The 20,098-nt window shown below is 52.5% G+C and overlaps 1 protein-coding gene across 2 annotated transcripts in view; it reads left to right on the top strand.

Moving 5' to 3' along the window:
• GRK5 (G protein-coupled receptor kinase 5) overlaps nt 1-20,098 on the top strand; it is a 225,651-nt gene that overhangs the window by 169,255 nt on the left and 36,298 nt on the right. For both annotated transcript variants that reach the window (XM_043924897.1, XM_043924896.1), the window contains exon 4: nt 3,117-3,194. In XM_043924897.1, the coding sequence (XP_043780832.1) occupies nt 3,117-3,194 (78 nt within the window). The remainder of the gene's footprint in view (nt 1-3,116; nt 3,195-20,098) is intronic.

Below are 20,098 nucleotides of genomic sequence, written 5' to 3' on the forward strand. Positions count from 1 at the left end.
ATTTTCATTAGCATTTTCTGAGATGGATGATGCAATTAGAGCTCGCCAAGAGAATGAAATATTGGCTTTATAAACTAGGATGTACACAGATGTTTATACCCTTTTGGCAGGCACAGATATATAAATAATTCTTTTTGCCTTGAACTCAGTGTCGTATTTTGCGCTTTGTGTTACAGCATCTCCTCCCTAAAGCCCATTCCTGTATTTGGCATAAATCACCATGCGGAGAGAAGGCTCATTAAATGCCTCCCTCGGTTGGCACCATGGATGTATCTGGGGAAGAGAAGTGTTCTCCGAGTGGATTGGCAAGGAGCTCTTTGGCACTCTGGCCATTAGGGCTGAGCCCTGGGCAGGAGAAGGTTTCAAGTGGGCAACACAGTAGGGAGGACAGTGTGTGTCCTCTCTGTTGGGGGGGTGGGGTGGGGACAAGCCCACCCCCCCTTGTTGGAGGGAACTCTTATGGATGGATGTCACAGGTCATCCTGGCATGTTGTTTACCTTTCTGTTCACTGAAGTCACTGTCTGCCATTTCCATTTCTAATTGTAAAATTCTAGGCTGTTGGCCCAACCCAACTTCTTTTAATTTATTTACTTTTAATTGGAGGGTAATTGCCCTACAATGTTGTGTTGGTTTCTGCCGTCCCTCAGCATGAATCAGCCATAGGCATACATATGTCACCTCCGTCTGGAACCGCCCTCCCACCTCCCACCCCATCCCACCTCTCTGAGGTTGTCACAGAGCACTGGCCAACCCAACTTCTTATTTGCTGCTTATGTTTTCTGGCTTCAGCTGATTTCAGCAGCTTTTGCCCACCACCTGGGCAAGGGTGCTCCCGCGGGAGCGGATTCCCGGGTGGTCCCCTGCCCCAGGTCCATGTGATTGCCCTGAGCGCTGCCCGGCTGGCCGAGCCGCCATGGTGTTTTTCTCTGTAGGTGGCCTCTCAGGACGGTCCCCATGAGCCCCTCTCGGGGGTCACAGTGGAGACATGGCCTGTCACTCCAGGTGACTTAATCGGTGCGGAAAGCCCAGCTGGAAGCCTTCTGTTGGTTTTCTGCCTCCCAACACAAATGTTCTTCAAGTGGTGGTGACCTGACATGGACTCTCAAAGAAAGGCCTTTTGATCCCAGGCTGGGGAGGCCTGTCCCGGCATGCTCCCGGCTGCCTCCCTGTGGAACCCTGGCGCCCAGCTGCCCAGCCGGGCCTCTGCTGGGAGGCAGCTGACCTGAAAGTGTTGTTATTTTTTTTAACGTGGGTTTTAGTACCCAGAGCAATAATATTTTCAGCTGGCTATTGAGGCTGATTAGTGAGCCTCAGGCCTCCGTTTGGTTAAATAGAGCCACCTTTGCAGAGGTATTTTGGGATGGTGCAAATCCAGGGTTCTGCATGGGATTGAGTTACCCCCCAAAAGGTAGGCGGCCATTTGCCTGTGGCCTGGGCCCTGCAAAGCAGTCTGGATAAATTCCCACAGAGCCAGACCACCAGGCGGGGCTCCCAGGGCAGCTGGACACTGGGAGCTTCTCTCTGCCCCCCTGGAAGATAGGTGGGCAGTTGTGTTCTAGAACCCTCTGCCCCGGAGAGGTGCAGCTCCAGCCCGGGAGGGTCTTCCTGGCTGGCCTGTTGAGAAACCGGACTCTAGACACTGAGTTGAGAGTCTGCTTTGAACCAGCCCAGGGGTGGGAGTGTGGGTGGGGGTAAGTATTGGGGTCTAACCCCACAGTGAGGTGGCCGGGAAAGGAGTTTCGGCCCCTCTGTGCTGATGCCACTGCCTGTCTCTTTGGAAATAGCTGTAGTTTTGGATGGAGGCTGACAAATCCTTGAGAGGCAGATTTTGAACCAGTTACAAACAATTTGCAATTAGTTCCCTTGTTGAAATGAGAAAGGCAAGCTCACCAGGCTTTTCATTAAGTCGAGTCAGCCTTTTATTCTCTTGGCAAGTGGGTCAAGTGCCTGTGAAGGAGCCTCACTTGGGGTCAGGGAAAATAAAGTGGTCCGTCTTTTGAAGCCTCACTTCTTTCTTTAGAGCCCGGGACCTACTGGCATGGTCAGCGATCTGGGTCCTAAATTTCTTGGTGTTGTTGTGAAAGGGGTCCGGGCTTGGAGGTCCATGTCCCAGCCCTGCTGCCTCCTCACCGTTGACCCTGGGCAACTCTGCTGAAGCCCCTGCTCTTTGTATGTGGATGAAGGGGTGTGATTGCTGCCCTGTCTTCCGTGTCATTGTGTGCTCAGTCGCTTAGTTGTGTCCGACTCTTTGTGACCCTCTGGACTGTAGCCCACCAGGCTACTCTGTCCATGGAATTCTCCAGGCAAGAATACTGGAGTGGATTGCCATTCGCTTCTCTAGGGGATCTTCCTGACCCAGGGATCAAACCCATGTCTCCTGCATCGGCAGGCATGTTCTTTACCATCATATCACTACCTGGGCTTAAATAAGGTTCATATAAGAGCATCTGAAAAATCTCTGTGTGTTCCCTTTGTAAACTGAAAAGCTGTCAAAGTTATAGCATGCATATTATCGTCTTCTCTTACAAGGTGTAGTAATTGCGATGGTGGTAAATACAGCAGCCGTTAATTGAGTATTTATTATGTGCCCAGATTTGTCTTGTTTTCCCTGCACAATCACCCTACACGTAGGCGCTTTTTCCATCTGCATTGTATGGAGGTTGAAGAAACTGTCCAAGGTCATGCAGCATGTAAGGTCTGAGTGACCTCAGGCAGCCTCTTGAGGGCCTTCCAGTTTGCTGGCTCTAGTTAATTCCCAGCAGCTTCCTTTGATTTTCCTAAGCTTGTGGTTCTCTCCACCAGCTGCCTGGATGCCTGACCCCATCACCAAAGGGTCTGACTCTGTGGGTGTGGGGCGGGGTCCAAGCACCAGCGTTGGCTCCCCAGTGACCCCAGTGTGCTGCCGCTGCTCTGAGCACGTGTCCGCAGTGGAGCAGAGCCGGCGGGACTAGACACCAGGGCCCCTCCCTTCTCTGGGCCTCACTCCCTGTCCTGCCGAAGAAGGAGTTCGGTCACGTGCCCTCCAGGGTGTCTTCTCCAGGGGCCTCTAAGGTTCTACAATTGTAAGACGCTCGTGAGCAAATCTATTATTGTTCTTTTCCTTCTTCTGTTTTAGGCAGAATATGAAGTTACTCCGGATGAAAAACTGGGAGAAAAAGGGAAGGAAATTATGACCAAGTACCTCACCCCAAAGGTAAGAGGCTGCCCAAACCCCACAGCAGGAGGAGTGGGAGGCCTTAATCCAGGAATATGGGCCCCCCAGGTCTGTGCCAGGCCAGGGGAGCACCCAGCCAGGGGTGCCATTGGTCTCCAGATTCAGAATTCTCATCCTCTTCAGAGGTACCCAAGCCTGGCAGGGCCAAGGCAGGTGGTCCAGGCCAGAGCAGGCCTGCAGTGGGGAGGCCTGCTTCCTGGGGGCCCAGTCCCCTCCAGGGGCACTCTTGCTGCCCTCTGCCCATGCCCAGGCATTTGTGGCAGGACAGGTGAAGCTCAACTGAGGCAGGGGTCAGAGTACCCAGAAGAGAGGGCATGGCAGATGTGTGTCTGAGAGGTTGGTGAGAATGGAAGGGCCCAGGAATGCTTAGGAGGAGGGCCTGGCTGAAGCTGAATGGGCAGAGGTAACACTGGCTGAACACAGAGCAGAATGCCGAGTATTCTGAAGTGCTCTGGGGTATGCTGAAGGGCGAGGGGCCACCCTGACCTCCCCTGGGGCGTGGGGCCACCCGCATGGCCTGTGCGCATTCGTGGTGGCCCTGACGCTGGAGGCGGTGAATCAGGGCTGCTGCAGCCACTCCTGACTTCCGGTCAGGAGACAGAGGTAGGACTGTGAACAGAAGGATTCCAGCACACACAGAGCTCCTCTGGTGACAAGCTCCTCCGCTGAACACCTGCCCCCCCCCACACCTACTGGTGAAGGCATTCACAAGGGGGTTAAACCCACAGTAGCTCCTTCCGCGTTTACCACCAGGCTTTCTCCCCTCCCTGCACTTACGGATGGTTTCTGCACAGTTTTATACATTTTATCCACATGGCATGGAAGTCCCTTGAGGAGGGTAAGCCCCACCTCGTCGTTCTCAGCAGGGCCCCAGGGGCCCTTGGCAGTTCTGGTCCCACCTCAACCCTCGCTGCCCCTGGTGATGTTAGGCACGTCCCAGGGACCCATGCATGTGATGCGGGCCCCTCGGGCTGCACTGAGCCCTTGCCTGGCGCAGCTGTGCTGGCCTGCCGGCCACTGGCCCAGCCCCACCCCAGAGGATGTCCCCTGTGGGACTTCCTTCTGCTTCTGCTGAGCCAGACCCCCGTTGCTTCCCTCTGCTGTTTCTCTGCTTCTGCTTCCATCGTAATCCTACACACCTCTTAATGGAATGGCAGGCCACCCCAGGGCCTTTGCACTTTTCAGAAGCAAGAGGATTCATGTTCATCAGCTCTTTCAGCCGCTGCACAGGGCTGGCTCGCTCTGCACAAGGCGTGGCCCTGGGCACACCCGACTGCACGCTGTCTGCAGGGCTGCCAGGAACAGACCTGGGGACCCAGGTCCCTACACAAACTGCATCCAGACGCTTAGATGGCAGCACAGAGAGTGTCTGCACCCCACCTCGCCAGCGACCCCCACCCCACCCCCAGTGACCCCCCTGCCCCCACATCTGCTGCTCTGGCTGGGATCTGTGCTGAGGATGAGGTGGTTCCTTGGCCGGCCTTGCTGGCTCCTTCATCTGATCCTAGGGCTGCTGCAGGAGGTCACTTCCCTCTCTCCCCACCAGCCAGCCTTGACCAGAAGCCTCTGCTCTTGGACCCCGGTCTGAGCCCCCCAGACCTTGCTGCCTCTGCTGCGTGCTGCCTGCATCTCCTGGAGGGCTGGGGCCCAGCCTCCCCCTCAGCTCAGACAGTTTTACAAGCGCTCTGTATGAAGTGTCTCTTGGTACAGAGAGTGTCTGAGCAGGGTCTGCGTCCACCCAGTCACAGCTGCTGATGTGTTGACGAGGCTGCAGGCAGATGTTTTTGATCTCCTGGCCACTACTTGACACAGGGTGAGCACCCCGGGCATAACAAGCTTGAGGGGTGTAAATACGCCAGAGGGGTGAGATCAGCTCACTGCTGAGTGCCTGAAGCAAGCCAGACGCCAGCTAGACACTCTGTGACTGTTCCAGCCTCCACGAGATGAGTGGTGGATAGATAGCCCTGTCTATAGGCTGCTGCCGGGGCCCGGAGCAGGGACTGACCTGCTGCGGCTGTGAAGCTGATAGACTCTTGCTGCCCTCGGCAAAGGTGGTGTCCATGGTGGCTCAGCTTCATCCGTCTAGCTCTGCGTCGCGCCCCCTTTCGGGCTGCCCACCTGCTTGAGTTTCCCCCAGGCGATGGCAGCTGACATGTATTGGGGACCCACTGTGTACAGGCTCTGTCTGTCACCATGTGATGTGATGCTATTGGCTCCATCTTGTGGATGAGGACGAGGAGGCTCGGGGCCGGGGGGGACGTGGCTGTCACTGCCCCAGGTCACACGGCCAGGAGTTGAACCCTGATCAGGGTGATCCTGGAGCTCTTGGGCTTTCCCTACGGTGCACTATTCCCACCACCCTCCTATTCCCCCACCCCACCCCTAGTAATCCCCCACCCCGCACCCCCGTTGACCCCTGCAGTGACCCCCCCCAACCCATCCCGAGTGAGTCTCCCACCCCACCCCTAGTGACCCCCACCCCATGCGCCAGTGACCCCCCCACCCACCCCATCCCCAGTGATTCTCCCACCCCTTGTAATCCCCCACCCCACACCCGCAGTGACCCCCCAACCCATCCCCAGTGAGACCCCCACCCCACCCCTAGTGACCCCCACCCCATGTGCCAGTGACCCCCCACCGCATCCCCAGTGATTCTCCCACCCCCAGTGATCCCCCCACTCCCCCAGTGACCCCCACCCCACCTCCCAGTGACCTTCCACCCCTAGTGACCCCCCACCCCACCCCCACACCTGCTGGTCTGGCTGGGATCTGTGCTGAGGATGAGGTAGTTCCTTGGCCAGCCTTGCTGCCTCCTTCAGCCCATCCTAGGGCTGCTGCAGGGGGTCACTTCCCTCTCTCCCCACTGGCCAGCTTGACCTGAAGCCTCTGCTCGTGGACCCTGGTCTGGGCCCCTTGAGACCTTGCTGCCCCTGCTGCGTGGTGCCTGCGTCTCCTGGAGGGCTGGGGCCCAGCCTCCCCGCTCAGCTCAGATGGTTTTACAAGTGCTCAGAGCTTGCCAACATTTTTTCCTTAAGTACTCCTCAATTTTAGAAATTTAAACCACACCATATGTTATGGCCCAGGGGCCTGGGGGAGGTGGTCCAAGTGGTCTGGGGGTTGACTGTTTTCCTATAATAAATTTTGCACTGCCTGCCTGGTTCTTCCTGCAGCCACTCTCGCAGGAGTCTGTGTTCCTTCTCAGGACTGCAGATGCCCCAGCAGCGGGGGAGAGGAGCCATGTGGCTGAAGCCCCAGCCCCAGCTTTGAGGCCTCCAAATGACCCCCAGGAGGACCCTTGTCCCCAAACCCTGATAGTCTTTACCTTGCACTCCTTCTCAAGGTGCAACTCATGTCTCGGCTCCAAGCAGCATTTTCCAAAGGGTAGACCAGGCTTTCCTGGTGGCTCAGCGGTAAAGAATTCTCCTGCCAATGCAGGAGACACATGACTGATCCCTGGGTTGGGAAGATCCCCTGGAGGAGGGCATGGTAACCCACTGCAGGATTCTCGTCTGGAGAATCCCATGGGCTGAAGAGCCTGGCGGGCTAGAGTCCATGGGGTCACAGAGTTGGACATGACTCAGCAACTAAACAACAACAGACTGTGGGACAGTGATCATTTCAGAGGATCTGTGAAAAAAACGACTCTCACTGACTCAATGGACGTGAGTTTGAGTAGACTCTGGGAGCTGGTGATGGACAGGGAGGCCTGTCCTTCCTAAAGGCAGTGGGGGGCCCCAAGGGCTCTGCATGCTGCAGTCCATGGGACCGCAGAGAAGTTGGTCACGACTGAGCGCCTGAACCGAACTGTGAAAAAACACCTCTGTGGTCAGTTACTTGTGGACATGACTTTTTGCCGCATCTCTCCCTTATAAAGATTTACCCAGCGTGTGAGCACATTAAAGGCTCTTGAGAAGTCCTAAGGTAAAGAAACCAGCTCAACTGATACCAAAGCATTTCCCAGACTTGCCCTCACTTCCCTAATTTCACATCCTGCTGAATACATCTGGGGCTGCAGAACACCTCCAGGGGTCTTCACGACCTGGCCTCCAGCTTTCGCTCCCAGACCCCCCACGCTGGGAGCTCCAGCCGCCGCCTCCCAGTCTCACCTTGACATGCCCACCTGGTTGCCTTTGTCCGGGCTGTTCCCGGCAAGCCCTCCAACCTGGAAGGCGCGGCCCCGACTCTAATCTTTCTCCTTCTGCGTCTCTGCTGCATCGCACAGAGCCCTCTCTGCCTCCGGTCAGAAGCCGTCGCTCCTACGTGCTGCTCTGTTGTGCTTCTGCAGGTCCCTGGGGTCGGGGCTTCCACAGCCGGAGAGGTGGGTTCTGAGGAGCCCCCCTTACAGAGGGGATGACAGCACATCACCAGATGGGTCGAAGGCGGTGTCACAAGAGCAGTGGTGGACGGCGCACCGGAGAGTGAGGAGGGCGGGGGGGTGCTGGCCTGGGCTAGCCTGGGCGAGCCAGGAAGGCTTCTGACAGTTGATGCAGCTGAACCAAAATTTCACGTGCTGATGGGGAAGCCAGGTGCAAATGAAAAGAAAGGAGAAGGGCCTTTCCTGTGCAAAGGTCCAGAGAAGGGGCTCTCACCTGGGGGCGTTTGGCAGAGTCTGGAGATCTTTTTGATTGACACGAATAGGGAATGTGCTCCTAGCATCTAATACACATGGGCCAGAGATGCAGCTGAATGTCCTGCAATGCACAGGACTGCCTCTCCCAGCTAAGAATTATCTGGGCCCGAAATGTCAAAAGTGTCGTGGGTGAGAGGCCTTCGTGCGTAGAGGGGAGCGGATGTGTGTTGGCAGGGAGGTCAGTGCAGTGTTACAGAAGTGAAAAGGTCGGGGGACAGGGACCTTCTGGGAGGCAGGGCCTGGAAAATCATGGTGGGGAGTTTGCACCATCTTAAGGGCAGCGGGGAGCCCCGAGGGCTCTGAATGCCACAGTTGGTCTCTCTGCCCCTCAGGTAGCGGAGGAAGGGGAGGAGGAGGACTGAAGGCAGGAGGCTATCCTGGAAGCTGCTGCCCTAGCTGTGGAAATAAAGAGACACCAGGGCCTTGGGAAATGTCAGGTGTGGGAAGTGAGGAGAGGGGCAAGAGGAGTCCCTGCTTTCCACCTTGAGTCACTGAGAGGGTGCGGGTGCCCCCAGGAAAGGCAGGGTGCCCAGGACGGTGGCTGGGCTATTAGCTCTCTGGGCAGAGATGATGGCATGTGTTCTATGTGTCCCCTCTACCCACCCCCCCCCCCCACCCCCTGACCCCAGCCCACACAGCGCTGGACACATGTCTGTCATTCCTTGTGAGTTGGTTTCAAAGAGGCAGGAGGGGGCCCAGGAAGCTTCCATCCGTGGGCCCCTCCCTTCTGCCCACTCAGATCTCTTTCTGGGGAGCTGACACTGGGCTGGCTCGTGTCCCCCAGAGTCTGAGAGGGGGTGTTTGCTGGGACTCTGGCTGGCACATCCCTGCTCAAAGTCAAAACTCACTCCTGGAGCCGAAATCTCTCTCTCTCCAAACCCTGACTTGAAGGCGTCCATCCCAGGGATGAAGTCCACTCGTTGGATGCTGCCCAGAGTCCTGCGTCAGTTGCCCACATGTGGCCAGTTTTGCTCTGGGGGCGGTTAGAGGACGCCAGCCTGGGGTGGGCTTTGGGATGGGCTGAACGCTATTGAGATCTGACTCAAAGGCAGCAGAGTGCTGTGAGGAGGCGAGTTTTAGAACGAGGTAGACCTGGGTTGGAAGCCAGGCATGGTTTCTTTTAGCTGAGCGGCCTTGGGAAAGTTCCTTAACCTCCTGGAACCTCAGGCTGCTCCTCTTGTCAAGTGGACTGGGTCGCCCTGAGGGTCATAAATACCAGCCAGGACAGAGCCCAGGAGCTGGTGCACACAGGACCCTCCCTCGGTGGTGGCTCTCCTCTGACTTTCCCCGCCCTGGTCTGTGTTTTTCAAAATCAGGCCGTTGAATGACGAAATCATTTAGACATGAACTCCAGCTATGGAGCTGTGAGAGGCCAAGAAGGGGTCCGGAGGGCCCCCAGCCTCAGAGGGCTGGCCAGAGGCTGGACTCCTCCAAATGCAATGCCTTAGTCAGGATGATTAATGCTAGTCGCCACAACAAACAAACCCCAAATCTCAGGGGCTTCACACACCAAAAACTTCTATTTCATGCACACTCTGACTGGGTCTCTTCTGGGTAAAGACTAGGGGTCCTGGCTGCTTTTGTGTGTCCATCACCAAAAGGGAAGGGACAAATGAGGGAAGCACATGAGCTTTAAATGCCTTGGTCCCCATGTGACACATTACTGTCTCTCCCCAGCCCCCAAGCTGAAAACGTTGTCTATTGGCAGGCTTATTTCTAGTGCTGGTGAGGCAGTCATGAGCATGGCGTGGTCCATAGATATTCTTAGGCTTGTCAGCTCAGAGGAGCTGCCCAAAACTGGTTGAATCAGATGTGCGTTGGGCTCTGTTGAGATCCAGGCAGCTCACCTTTCAGGCATCTGCAGATCAGAGGTGATACCTGGAGCAGGTGTTAAGGGGGCAGGGTTGCTCTGAGCTAGGGGTGGACCAGGAAATACTCCTAATTATAATAATAAGTAATAGTAAGTGATTCTGAAAAGAGTATTACACAGCATTCATCACTACAGACAGCATTTAAAACATACGAGTTTATGGAGACTTCCCTGCCAGTCCAGCAGTTAAGACTCCGTGCTTCCAGTGCAGGGGTTGAGGGTTTGATCCCTGGTTGGGGAATTAGATTCCACATGCTGTGCGGCATGGCCAAAAAAATAAAAATAAATACAATGAAAATAAAAGAATTTAAATACTAGCTTATGGAGATGTAATTCACACATCGCAAAATTCACCCTTTTAAAATACAGAGGTCAGTGGTTTTTAAAATTGTCACAGAATTGTGCAACTATCACTACTATCTGATTTCAGGACATTTATCTCTCCCAACAAAAACCCCATTCCCATTAGCATCACTTCCTATTTCCCATTCCTCCCACTCCAGGCAACTGCCAATCTACTTCCTGTCTCTGTGGATTTGCCTATTCTGGATATGTCATATAATTAAATTCATGTAATATATGGACTTTTGTATCTGACTTCTTTCACTTAGTATGTTTTCAAGATTCATCCATGTTGTAGCAAGTATCAGTATTTCTCATTTCTTTTTATGGCTGGATAGATAATATTCCATTATGCATAAGCCCCATTTTATTTATCTCCTCATCAATTGACAGACACTTGGGACATTTCTACTTTGGGGCTATTATGAATCATGCTACTATGACCATCCACGCACAAGTTTTTGCATGAACATGTATTATCATTTCTCTTAGCTATATACTTAGGAGTGGAATTGCTGGGTCACATGGTAACTTGATATTTAACCAGTTGAGGAATAAGTAGATTGTTTTCAAAGTGACTGCACCAGTTGACATTCCCACCAGCAGGTTATGAAGGTGCCAATCTCTCCACATCCTCTCCAGCACTTGGTATTTTCTATTTTGTTTTGTTTCTGTAATAATTCTAGTGGGTGTGAAGTGGTATCTCATTGTGGTTAGATTTGCATTTCCCTCATGACTAATGAGCACCTTTTCATGTGCTTATCAGCCGTTCGTGTATCATCTTTGGAGAAAAGTCTATTCAAATCCTTTGCCCATTTTTAAATTGGGTTGTTCATCTTATTAATGTTGAATCCTGAGAGTTCTTTTTATGTTCTGGGTACAAGTCCTTTATCAGATGACTTGCAAACATTTTCTCTCATTCTGTGTGTTGTCTTTTTACATTCTTGATGGTGGCTTTGAAACATGAAGATATTTCATTTGATGACATTCCGATTCATTTTTGTTACTTGTTTCTAAATGACTTATTTTCATGTTGTCTTACCTGTCCTTGTAAAAAGGCCTGTTTTCTTTTAATAATTTTATTCATTTTGACTGTGCTGTGTTTTTGTGGCCATGCAGGCTTTTTCTCTAGTTGCGGTGAGCAGGGGCTACTCTCTAGTTACGGTGCGCGGGCTTCTCATTGCGGTGACTGCTCTTGTAGAGCGCAGGCTTTAGGGCGTGCAGGCTTCATAGTTCAATAGTTGCAGCTTCTAGGCTCTAGAGCACAGGCTCAAGTTTGTGGTGCATGGGCTTAGCTGCTCTGCAGTATGTGGATCTTCCCAGATCAGGGATTGAACCCGTGTCTCCTACCTTGGCAGGTTGGATTCTTTACCACCGAGCTACCGAGGGTGGGCTACCACCGAGGGAAGCCCAGGCCTCAGTTTTTCGAGGATTAGGGTGTATATGGAGAAACATTAGGCCCATAAATCTCTCAGAACCTGTTACGAAGAACAGGGCCAGGTCTGGTCCTTCACTAGCACTCCAGCCCTGCTCCTGGTTGACATGACGCTATTCTTTAGGCCCTCTGGGTCCAGCAGTACAATCACCTGCTCTTGGATCTTTCTAGCAACTCCCCGAGATGGGTATTAGTGTAACCACTTTATAGACCAGGCACCTGATGTTTGAGAAGGGAAGAGAGGTTGGTTTAGAATAGCAGAGGCAGGGCTTAGAAAGAACTCCTTAGGATCCTACTTCGGCAATGCTGCTTATAGAACATTTTGCTCTAGTTCATTTTAATTAGGCACAACTGTGCCAGGGCTCCACCCCGGCCACTAAGGCCAGGCAGGTGGCACCCAGTTTCAATATGGTTTTGCTAGAAAGTATCCCTGGATTCCAGGGGAAGCTCAGACCTGGCAGAGGGTCCTGTTCAAGGGGCCTGCATGGGCTTCTTCTGACCAGTGAAGTGGGCAGGTGGGCTGGGACAGGCTTCTGACATGAACCAGCTTGGCATCCTCTGTGGGAGGCCGGGAAAGCCCCGGAGCAGGCAGTGCTTGGGGGGCATTTCTTGCAGGAGGTCTGCTGGCAGGGCCCACAGATGCAGGCCTCTTTGTCTCTGTGAACAATGATAGGCTAAGCAGGGCAGTTTGTTCTTGTTAAAGGGGAAATTACCCATCAGCCTGAGTTGCTGCACAAAAGAAATCTATTCCTAGTGCTTGTTTGGCTCTCCGGAAAACATCCACCTTTTATAAAGTAAGGAGCTTGAATGAAAGGAAATAATAATTACTCCAAGTTCCTCTTTCTCTGGCCCTCCTGCTCACAGCCTCACTTCACTGGCGCCTCCTCCTACCCTATCCAAGCAGCAGCATGGGATCCCAGCTAGTGCAAGCAGGCTGGCTTCCTGGTAGGGGACAGTTCCTCAGCCTCTGGGGCAGTCAGAGGCTTCAACCTTTGTCCTCAGGGGCACATGGAACCCCGTTCTGCCACTTTCCAGCTGGGCATCCTTGGAGCCTCAGTTTCCCCATCTGAGTAGGGGGATAATAGCAGTGGTGCTCAAGTGGGCTCCTTTTTCTTTAAATCAACTCATATTTTAACTTAAATGTTTCAAAAGGAAATTTGTTATCTGGAATGACCTGGAAAGCTGGTATTGGTTTGTTGTACATAAAGATAACAGGAAAATTTGACATGACATCCTAGATGGGTGCTATTTTGCTCATCTAAGGCTCTGAGCTTTCTCTTTGTTTTGAAGGGAAAGTAGCAAGTGTTAGAGACAAGTTAGCCAGACGGCGAGTAGCATCATGCTGAGACTTTCTTCCTGATGATGGAGGACTCCAAGGAAAACTGGAAAGGGGATACTTTTTTCACTGAGTGATTCAATGTTATTTCATTTGTGTCCTTGCACCTCCAGGCTAAGCATGTTCACCTTTGGAACATGCTGGGCTGTCTGCCTCCTAACTGGGATGCATTTGACAAATGCCGGCTTGTTGTTGGAAGAGATAGCATGACCTAAAGCAAAGGGCACTAGACTAGGAGTGGGGCTCACTCTTGAATCTCCCTTCCTGGGGTCTGGGTCCTTGAGGAGTTGGCTCAGAATCAGCCTAACCATCTAACCAAAGCTTGGTCTCCAGGGCAACCAAGGCCACAGAATATGGGCAGCTTTGGCTAAAGCCTCCCTTCCTACTGCCTGCCATGTCTTCCATGGGGTTTGAGCTCCAAGCCAGGGCCTTGGAGCCAGCTTTTCATCTCTGCTAAGATCACTTGACTCTTGTCTGTCTCCCAAGCACCCAGATCAACATCTCCATCCTGTTGTCAGTGAATGTGGTCAGCTCAGGATCCACCTCTGCTTGAACCCCTCCTGGGCAGGGCCTGACTTGGTGGCCAGTTGGGCTGGAAGGACAGCTGGACCAGTGGGACATGCACCCTGGGTTTTCCCACTTCCTACCACAGCACTGCAGAAAGCCTCAAGGGTGGAAGAAGATTGAGAAGAGAACTTGAGAAAGGAACTTCCTGGGAACGGCTCTTACTGTGAGCCAAACACTATTCTTAGAGCTTTAAATAACTCACTTAATCCTCACATCTACCCCATGAATTATTATCTCCATTTGAAAGATGAGGAGATGAAGACACAGAGAGATTAAGTAACTTGCTCAAGGTCACACAGCTGGCATGAAGGAAGCCGAGACTTCAGAGTCTATGCTCTTGACCCTTCCCTTTCCTGCTCTCCTAAGAACCCAACCTGGCTCCCTGCCTTGGGCTCCACTCACACTTCCTCTTGATTGAAGAACTATTAGTGAGCAGAGAGCTAGGGTGCTGATTTGAAGAGCAGCAGGGCTCCTGGGTCATTTCTGCAGCCCCCAGCACTACATGGCTCCCTGTGGAGGGCCCCTGCTGCTAAGCCATGCTCAGAATGAAGGTCTGGGCCTCCAGGAGTCCTGGTGCGCTGGGAGATGACCCTTATAGCCCATTCTCAGGGACCATTCTGCCAGCACCCCAAAGGGAGAGAGACAACACCGCCTAGAGTATGCTCCAGCCTCCAGGGATCTCAGGGGCCACCCAGTCCAGGGCCTGGCCACAGTTTCAGCTGTAGATTTCCTGATGCAAAGATGCGTGGATCTGCTGTGGTTGAGCAGGCCTTTGGCTCTCTTCTCCATCGTGGGCCCTGGCTTTTAGAAGAACACTTATGACTTTTTGGAACCCAGTTTTTTAAAACTACTGGGCGAAGCCAGACTCCTCATTCCCTAGATGAGGGAACTGAGGCCCACGAGGAGCCAGGTCCCTGAGGGTCATACAGCTGGAAGAGGAAACCGGAACATTCCTCACCAGGCTTCCCACTCCCCTGTGGTAGAAGGATGGCACAGAGACACAAAAAGGAAAGTTTCCTGGCTTCGTTTACCGCCTCCCACCCCAGTTGGCCTGCAGCAGGGCCTGGACTCCTGGGGGACTCTCATTCTTTGGATCAGTACTTGTCTAAATGCAGTGCAAAACTGAGAAGACCCCTGTTTAAGTGTAGGTGGCTTCCCAGGTGGGGCTAGTGGTAAACAACCTGCCCGCCAATGCAGGAGATGAAAGAGTTGTGGGTTCGATCCCTGGCTCAGGAAAATCCCCTGGAGGAGGGCACAGCACCCACTCCAGTATTCTTGCCTGGGGTATCCCATGGACAGAGGAGCCTGGTGGGCTACAGTCCTTAGGGCCGCACGACTAAAGAGATTTAGCCCAGCACAGCCCTTGAGGGTATCACTGAATCTAACCCTCTCACACTCCTTTACTAAGGGTGGATATTAACGAGGGAGGCAGGGCAAAGTAACATTATTTTATTTTGTTGAAAACCTTTTTTTCCAGATTTTTTTAAAAATGTAGACTGTTTTTAAAGTCTTTATTGAATTTGTTACAATATTGCTTCTGTTTTATGCTTTGGTTTTTCGACCATGGGGCATGTCTAGCCAGGGGTCGAACGCCCACCTTCTATGTTGGTAGGCAATGTCTTAACCACTGGACCACCAGGGAAGTCCTAAGTAACACTGTTTTAGCACTTACAGTACGCTGTGTGTTTTACACCTTTATTGCATGCTGTCTTCATGACAGTCCTGTGTAATAGACACGATTGTCCTTGTTTTACCTTGGAAAAAGGGCTTCATTAAGCGTAAAGCTGAAAAAATTAATAACAGGGACCAACACAGACACCTGTATGCAAATATCCATACTAGCATTATTCACAATTGTTGAAAAGTAGAAACAAGCCATGTTCATCAGCGGATGAATGGGTAAGCAAAATGAGGTCTGTCGTACAATGGAATATTATTCAGCCATAAATAGGCATGAAGCCCTGACACCTGCTACAGCGTGAATGAATCTTGAAAACACTAGGCTAAGTGAAAGAAGTGAAATGAAGACATGAAAGTCGCTCAGCTATGTCTGATTCTTTGCAACCCCATGGACTATATGGTCCATGGAATTCTCTAGGCCAGAAAACTGGAGTGGACAGCCTTTCCCTTCTCCAGGGGATCTTCCCAACCCAGAGATAGAACCCAGGTCTCCCACATTGCAGGCAGATTCTTTACCAGCTGAGCCACACAGGAAGCCCAAGTGAAAGAAGTCCGACATAAAAGGCCACATTTGTATGATTCCACTTATGTGAAATGTCTATAGTAGCCAAATTCATTGAGACAAAGAAAACTAAAGCTTACCAGAGATTCAGGGGAAGGGATGGGGAGTTATTGCTTAATGGGTATAGAGTTTCTGTTTGGGATGATAAGAAAGTTTGAGAAAAGATGGTAACAGTCAACATTACGACTATGATTAATGCTGCTGAAATGTCTATTTATAAATGGTTAAAATGGCAATCTCTCCATTATGTCTATTTGACCACAAGTAAAGAAAAAGAACAACAGAGAAAGAGTGATGATGAGATGTTACCCCAGTCTGTCTGATTCTGGAACCTGGAAGCTTTCCTTTCCACTGTGTCATCTTGTCAGAGGTTGACCAATGTCACCTTCTGAGCTGCTTCATGAAGGAGCGAGTCGGGGTGGGGGTGGCAGGTGGGCTGAGGGCTGTGTGGACAGGCTGGACCCTCCTGTGTGCGATCCACTTCCTGACGCCCAACCTTTGTGCTGTCATTAGCATTTTCTCCTGCCCCAGACTCTCTGCACAGCGTTTTCAACGGCTGAGTAATTGTCCCTCAGACAGACCCATTTATTTCTCCCCACCAACTTCCCTGGAAAACACGCCGTCTGTCCTCAGCCTGATGTCTCGGGGCTCCGCACGGCAGGCCGGGGCATGCCTGTCCAAGTTCCTCTTCCTTTCTTGTGACCTTCCAGGGCAGAAAATGGGAGTCTCCTTTGATGCTGGTGGAGCCGGCTCTGCCTCTGACCCCCATTCCTGTGTGTGTGGTATTTCCTTCCCAGAATTCCTCTTTAGAGAGTGTCTGGAGACAGTGAAGCCAGCCGCAGGCTTCCTGAGAGACAGCCTCCCCGCCCTCAGCATTGCCTTGGATGGGCAGACACTGGTCTCTCTGACCGTGGGTCTTGGGCAGAGAAATGACATCCTGGGAGTTTCAGTCGAGTTTCCCAGGATCTTGAAAGATGCCTGCCCTCCTTCACTCCTGAGCCGCCTGGAATGAAATCTTCACTGGAGAAATGTCTTCCCGGGCCAAGGTATTTGCAACACAGCTTCACGCTGAAGCCGGCCTGGAGTCTGTGGACTGGAGGGTGTCCTGGAAGATGGAATATTGGCTTGCTGTGCCCTCACCACTCACGCGCAAGGAATGAGACACCCCCGGGTGTGCACGTTCTGCACCCCGGCCCCATCGGACCCGGGCCCTGCTCGTGAATTACCTGCACGTGACCATCCTGACCCAGAGTGGAGTTGGCTGGATCCGAGCCCCTCGCCAGGAAAAAGCCTGCTTCTCTGGGTCCTGAGCGCCCGCCCTCAGCCTGTGTAAACACCGAGTCATCTCCCAACGCGAGCTCTGGGCCCGCAGTTCTTGACCGGGGATTATCAAGTTGACAGAGCCCGGCTGGCCTCTCGCTCCAACATCCAGGCACGTTTCATTTTGTTAATTATCCGTTTTTGCTTTTGACGTAAAAAAGTCAAGGTCTGGGTCAGGGCCACTTATGTGTTTTCCTTTCTTTCTCATTAAAGTTGCCCAGCTCTCAGAACCTCTGGCTAAATTCTACCAGTGTTTAAAAATGCTCTCACTTCCTGACCTCTAAAAAATCCTTCATCCTGATTTCTGCGAAGCCACTTAAAAACAGCAAAGGATGTAAGGGACAAGACGTTTTACAGCCCAGTCTGCTCTTCCCTCCTTGGAGGGTGAGGGCTGCATTTCACCACTTCACTGACACAAAGAATGTGACATTTTGTGACCTGGGGTGACCAGGTCAGCAGGGGCACCCTCAGAGGGCTGGGACCTCATGCAGGGCCTACTTGTTCAGAAGACTTCCTGACCCTGTAGCCCTTCACCAGTGGATGGTCTCTGTGAACCTGCTCTCTGCCATCTTAAATTTGTCCAGAAAAGTGTCGGTTTTGCCATAGGGTTAGGGTTGTGTGCGTGCTAAGTCACTTCAGTTGTGTCCAACTCTGCAATCCTATGGACTGTAGCCTGCCAGGCAAGAATACTGGAGTGGATTGCCATGCCCTTCTCCAGGCAATCTTCCTGACCCAGGGATCAGGCAAGTTCTTTACCGCTAGCCCTACCTGGGAAGTGTTAGAGTCAGGGTTAGGATTCTTTCAGAGCGCTGGTCTTCTCATTGTCCGGCCACATCCCCTTCATCCTCTGAGCCTTGATAAGACCTCACCTTGGCCATGAGGTCACCTCTCTGAGCTCGTCCTTCTAGGGGCTGAGAGGCCACACCACACTTGGCCACTCTCACTCCTTACCAGCCTTGAACTCCTGCCACTGGCCAAGTGAGTCGGTTTAGGGGTCACTGGGGTGCAGCTCATGACCTGGGCACAGAACGGACACTCAGGGAACCTGATGTAGCGGATGGACGGAGTCAGCTCTGACCCTTGCAGGAGAAACAGAGGGCTCCTTGCTTCCTGACTTGTATCTGCCACAGCAACGAGCACCTCTAAGTCTGCTCACAAAGGCAGCTCCTGTCCCCTACAATATTTTCCTGGCATGGCAGAGTAACCAGCTAAACCCAGGGTCAGCCCTGAACTGTTATAAGAGATCATTGCCCAAAGACTTAAGGAGATCGCCAGGGTGGCCGCATATCCTGTCTGCGTTATAATGGAACCACGGGCCTTACAAAGGACACTGGGCTGCTTCCCACCACACTGTCAGTGCAATGGCCTTCTTCACCTTCTCCAGCCATGAGAAGCCCCAGAGAAGCCCTGTGAGCCCCTTAGACTCTGAGCCTTTGGCTGTTTATCACAGAAAGATAAAGGCACAGAGTGGCTGTCAGGCAGGAGGGGATGCCTGGGTGCCCCTCTGGAGAAAGTTTCCTTCAAGACTGAGTGCTGTCTGTCAGAGACAAGGGAAGATCCAGGTTTTGTGGTGGCTGAAGCTTAAATAACGTTGGGGGAGAGTCTTTTTTAAGAAGAAAGAACAGAACATTAGGTACCAACGTGAGTATTTCCTGAGAATGAGAAAAGAAATCACAACGGATGCCTGCAGCCTTGGAGATTCAGTTCTTGTCATCTGAGATCTCCATTTCCCGGAAGCACTTGTGCAGACTTGCTTCCTCTCCCGCAGAGAACACTCAGTAGCTCCCCGGACTGCAAGTAAGGGGCCCCAGAGCTTCAGCTCCCTCTGCTTTGGGGTGAATTACTTCTGAATGGAGACCATGCCCACCTCATGGCCAGCAGCAAGCCTCACCTCTCCTGAGAGTGTAAGAGAGGTGCCATGAGACTTGTCATTTTCCCAGCTTCTACCCCAAGGACCACCAGCCACCAGCTGCCTGTCCAGCATGTGTCTCTGCCCTCGGGGGCTGCATCTGGCACGTGGTGCTCAGGCCACGTGGTCCAGCAGCCTTGCTGCCCACATGGACACCCGAGGAGGAGCTCGTGTCTGGGCCGAGAGCTGCAGGATGCAGTTGTCTGGCCTAGTCGGGCCCGGGAGCCACAGTCTCATAGCCCTTTTGGTCGAGAGCACTTGGCTGGGCTGGTTCACTTTTCCAACGACCAAGATAACCAAACCCTGCCTTTCCCTTCGGTTCTGTTCTTGTCTGGGGCTCGTTGGATCGTGCCTGCTGCCTGGCGGGTGCGGAAGACGAACTACTCCAGATGGACCCAGGCTCCGCGGCCCCTCCCTTCTCCACACGGCACTGAAGGTTTTGATTAAAAGGTGGAAGAATGGCGCTTTCTCTTCCTGTCAGCCAGACCTTAAATCAACCCTGGAGTGAAACGTTGTCCAAGGCTGCTGATCGGCAAACGCGCTCTGTTGTCTGCCAGTGTGATTGTACAAGCAGGTTTCATTTGCAACCGGGATTTGGGGGTTGGAATGAGCCCTGCTTTGCCCACCTCCTTCCCTTCCTGCTTTCTTCACCCAATTCCTGTTCCTAGCGTCAGGCAGGCTGAGCTGAGTTAGTTTTTATGGAACTCGGAACCAGCCAACTTGAGTTGGGGGAGAGAAGAGGGAGGGGAGGGAGAGAGGGAGACTTTGGAGGGTCCTCCTCACCACCAGGCCCAACTCCTGATTTTACAGATGGTGAATTTGTCTGGAGTCTTGGTGGCAAGTGGCAGATACTTAATTCCCAGTTGCTCAAAGGAGGAATTTATTGAAAGGGTCAGGGGATACGGTTAAATGAAACTGTCAGAGAGACACAGCTCTACATGGGCTCAGGAATCAAGATGCTTCTCCCAAGGCAGTTCCAGGTCCCCCACCCCCAGCCCTAGCCCCAGCCACCCTCAAGCCTCAGTCCACAGTTTCTACCCCAAACAAACATTCCAACCAGTTGTAACTAAGAAAATCCCAAAGAACTGATTGGCCCAGTTGGCCCAAAGGCAGGAGGTAGACCAGATGACCTCATGAAGGCACTTCTGCTTTGAATGAGCATGTGCACACACATTTGGTGAACAAATGTTTCGAGCATTTACTGTGTTCAGAGCACATTGTAAGTTCTTTTC

The sequence above is a fragment of the Cervus elaphus genome, chromosome 15, assembly GCF_910594005.1.
Source record: "Cervus elaphus chromosome 15, mCerEla1.1, whole genome shotgun sequence".
NCBI classification, from domain to species: domain Eukaryota; kingdom Metazoa; phylum Chordata; class Mammalia; order Artiodactyla; family Cervidae; genus Cervus; species Cervus elaphus.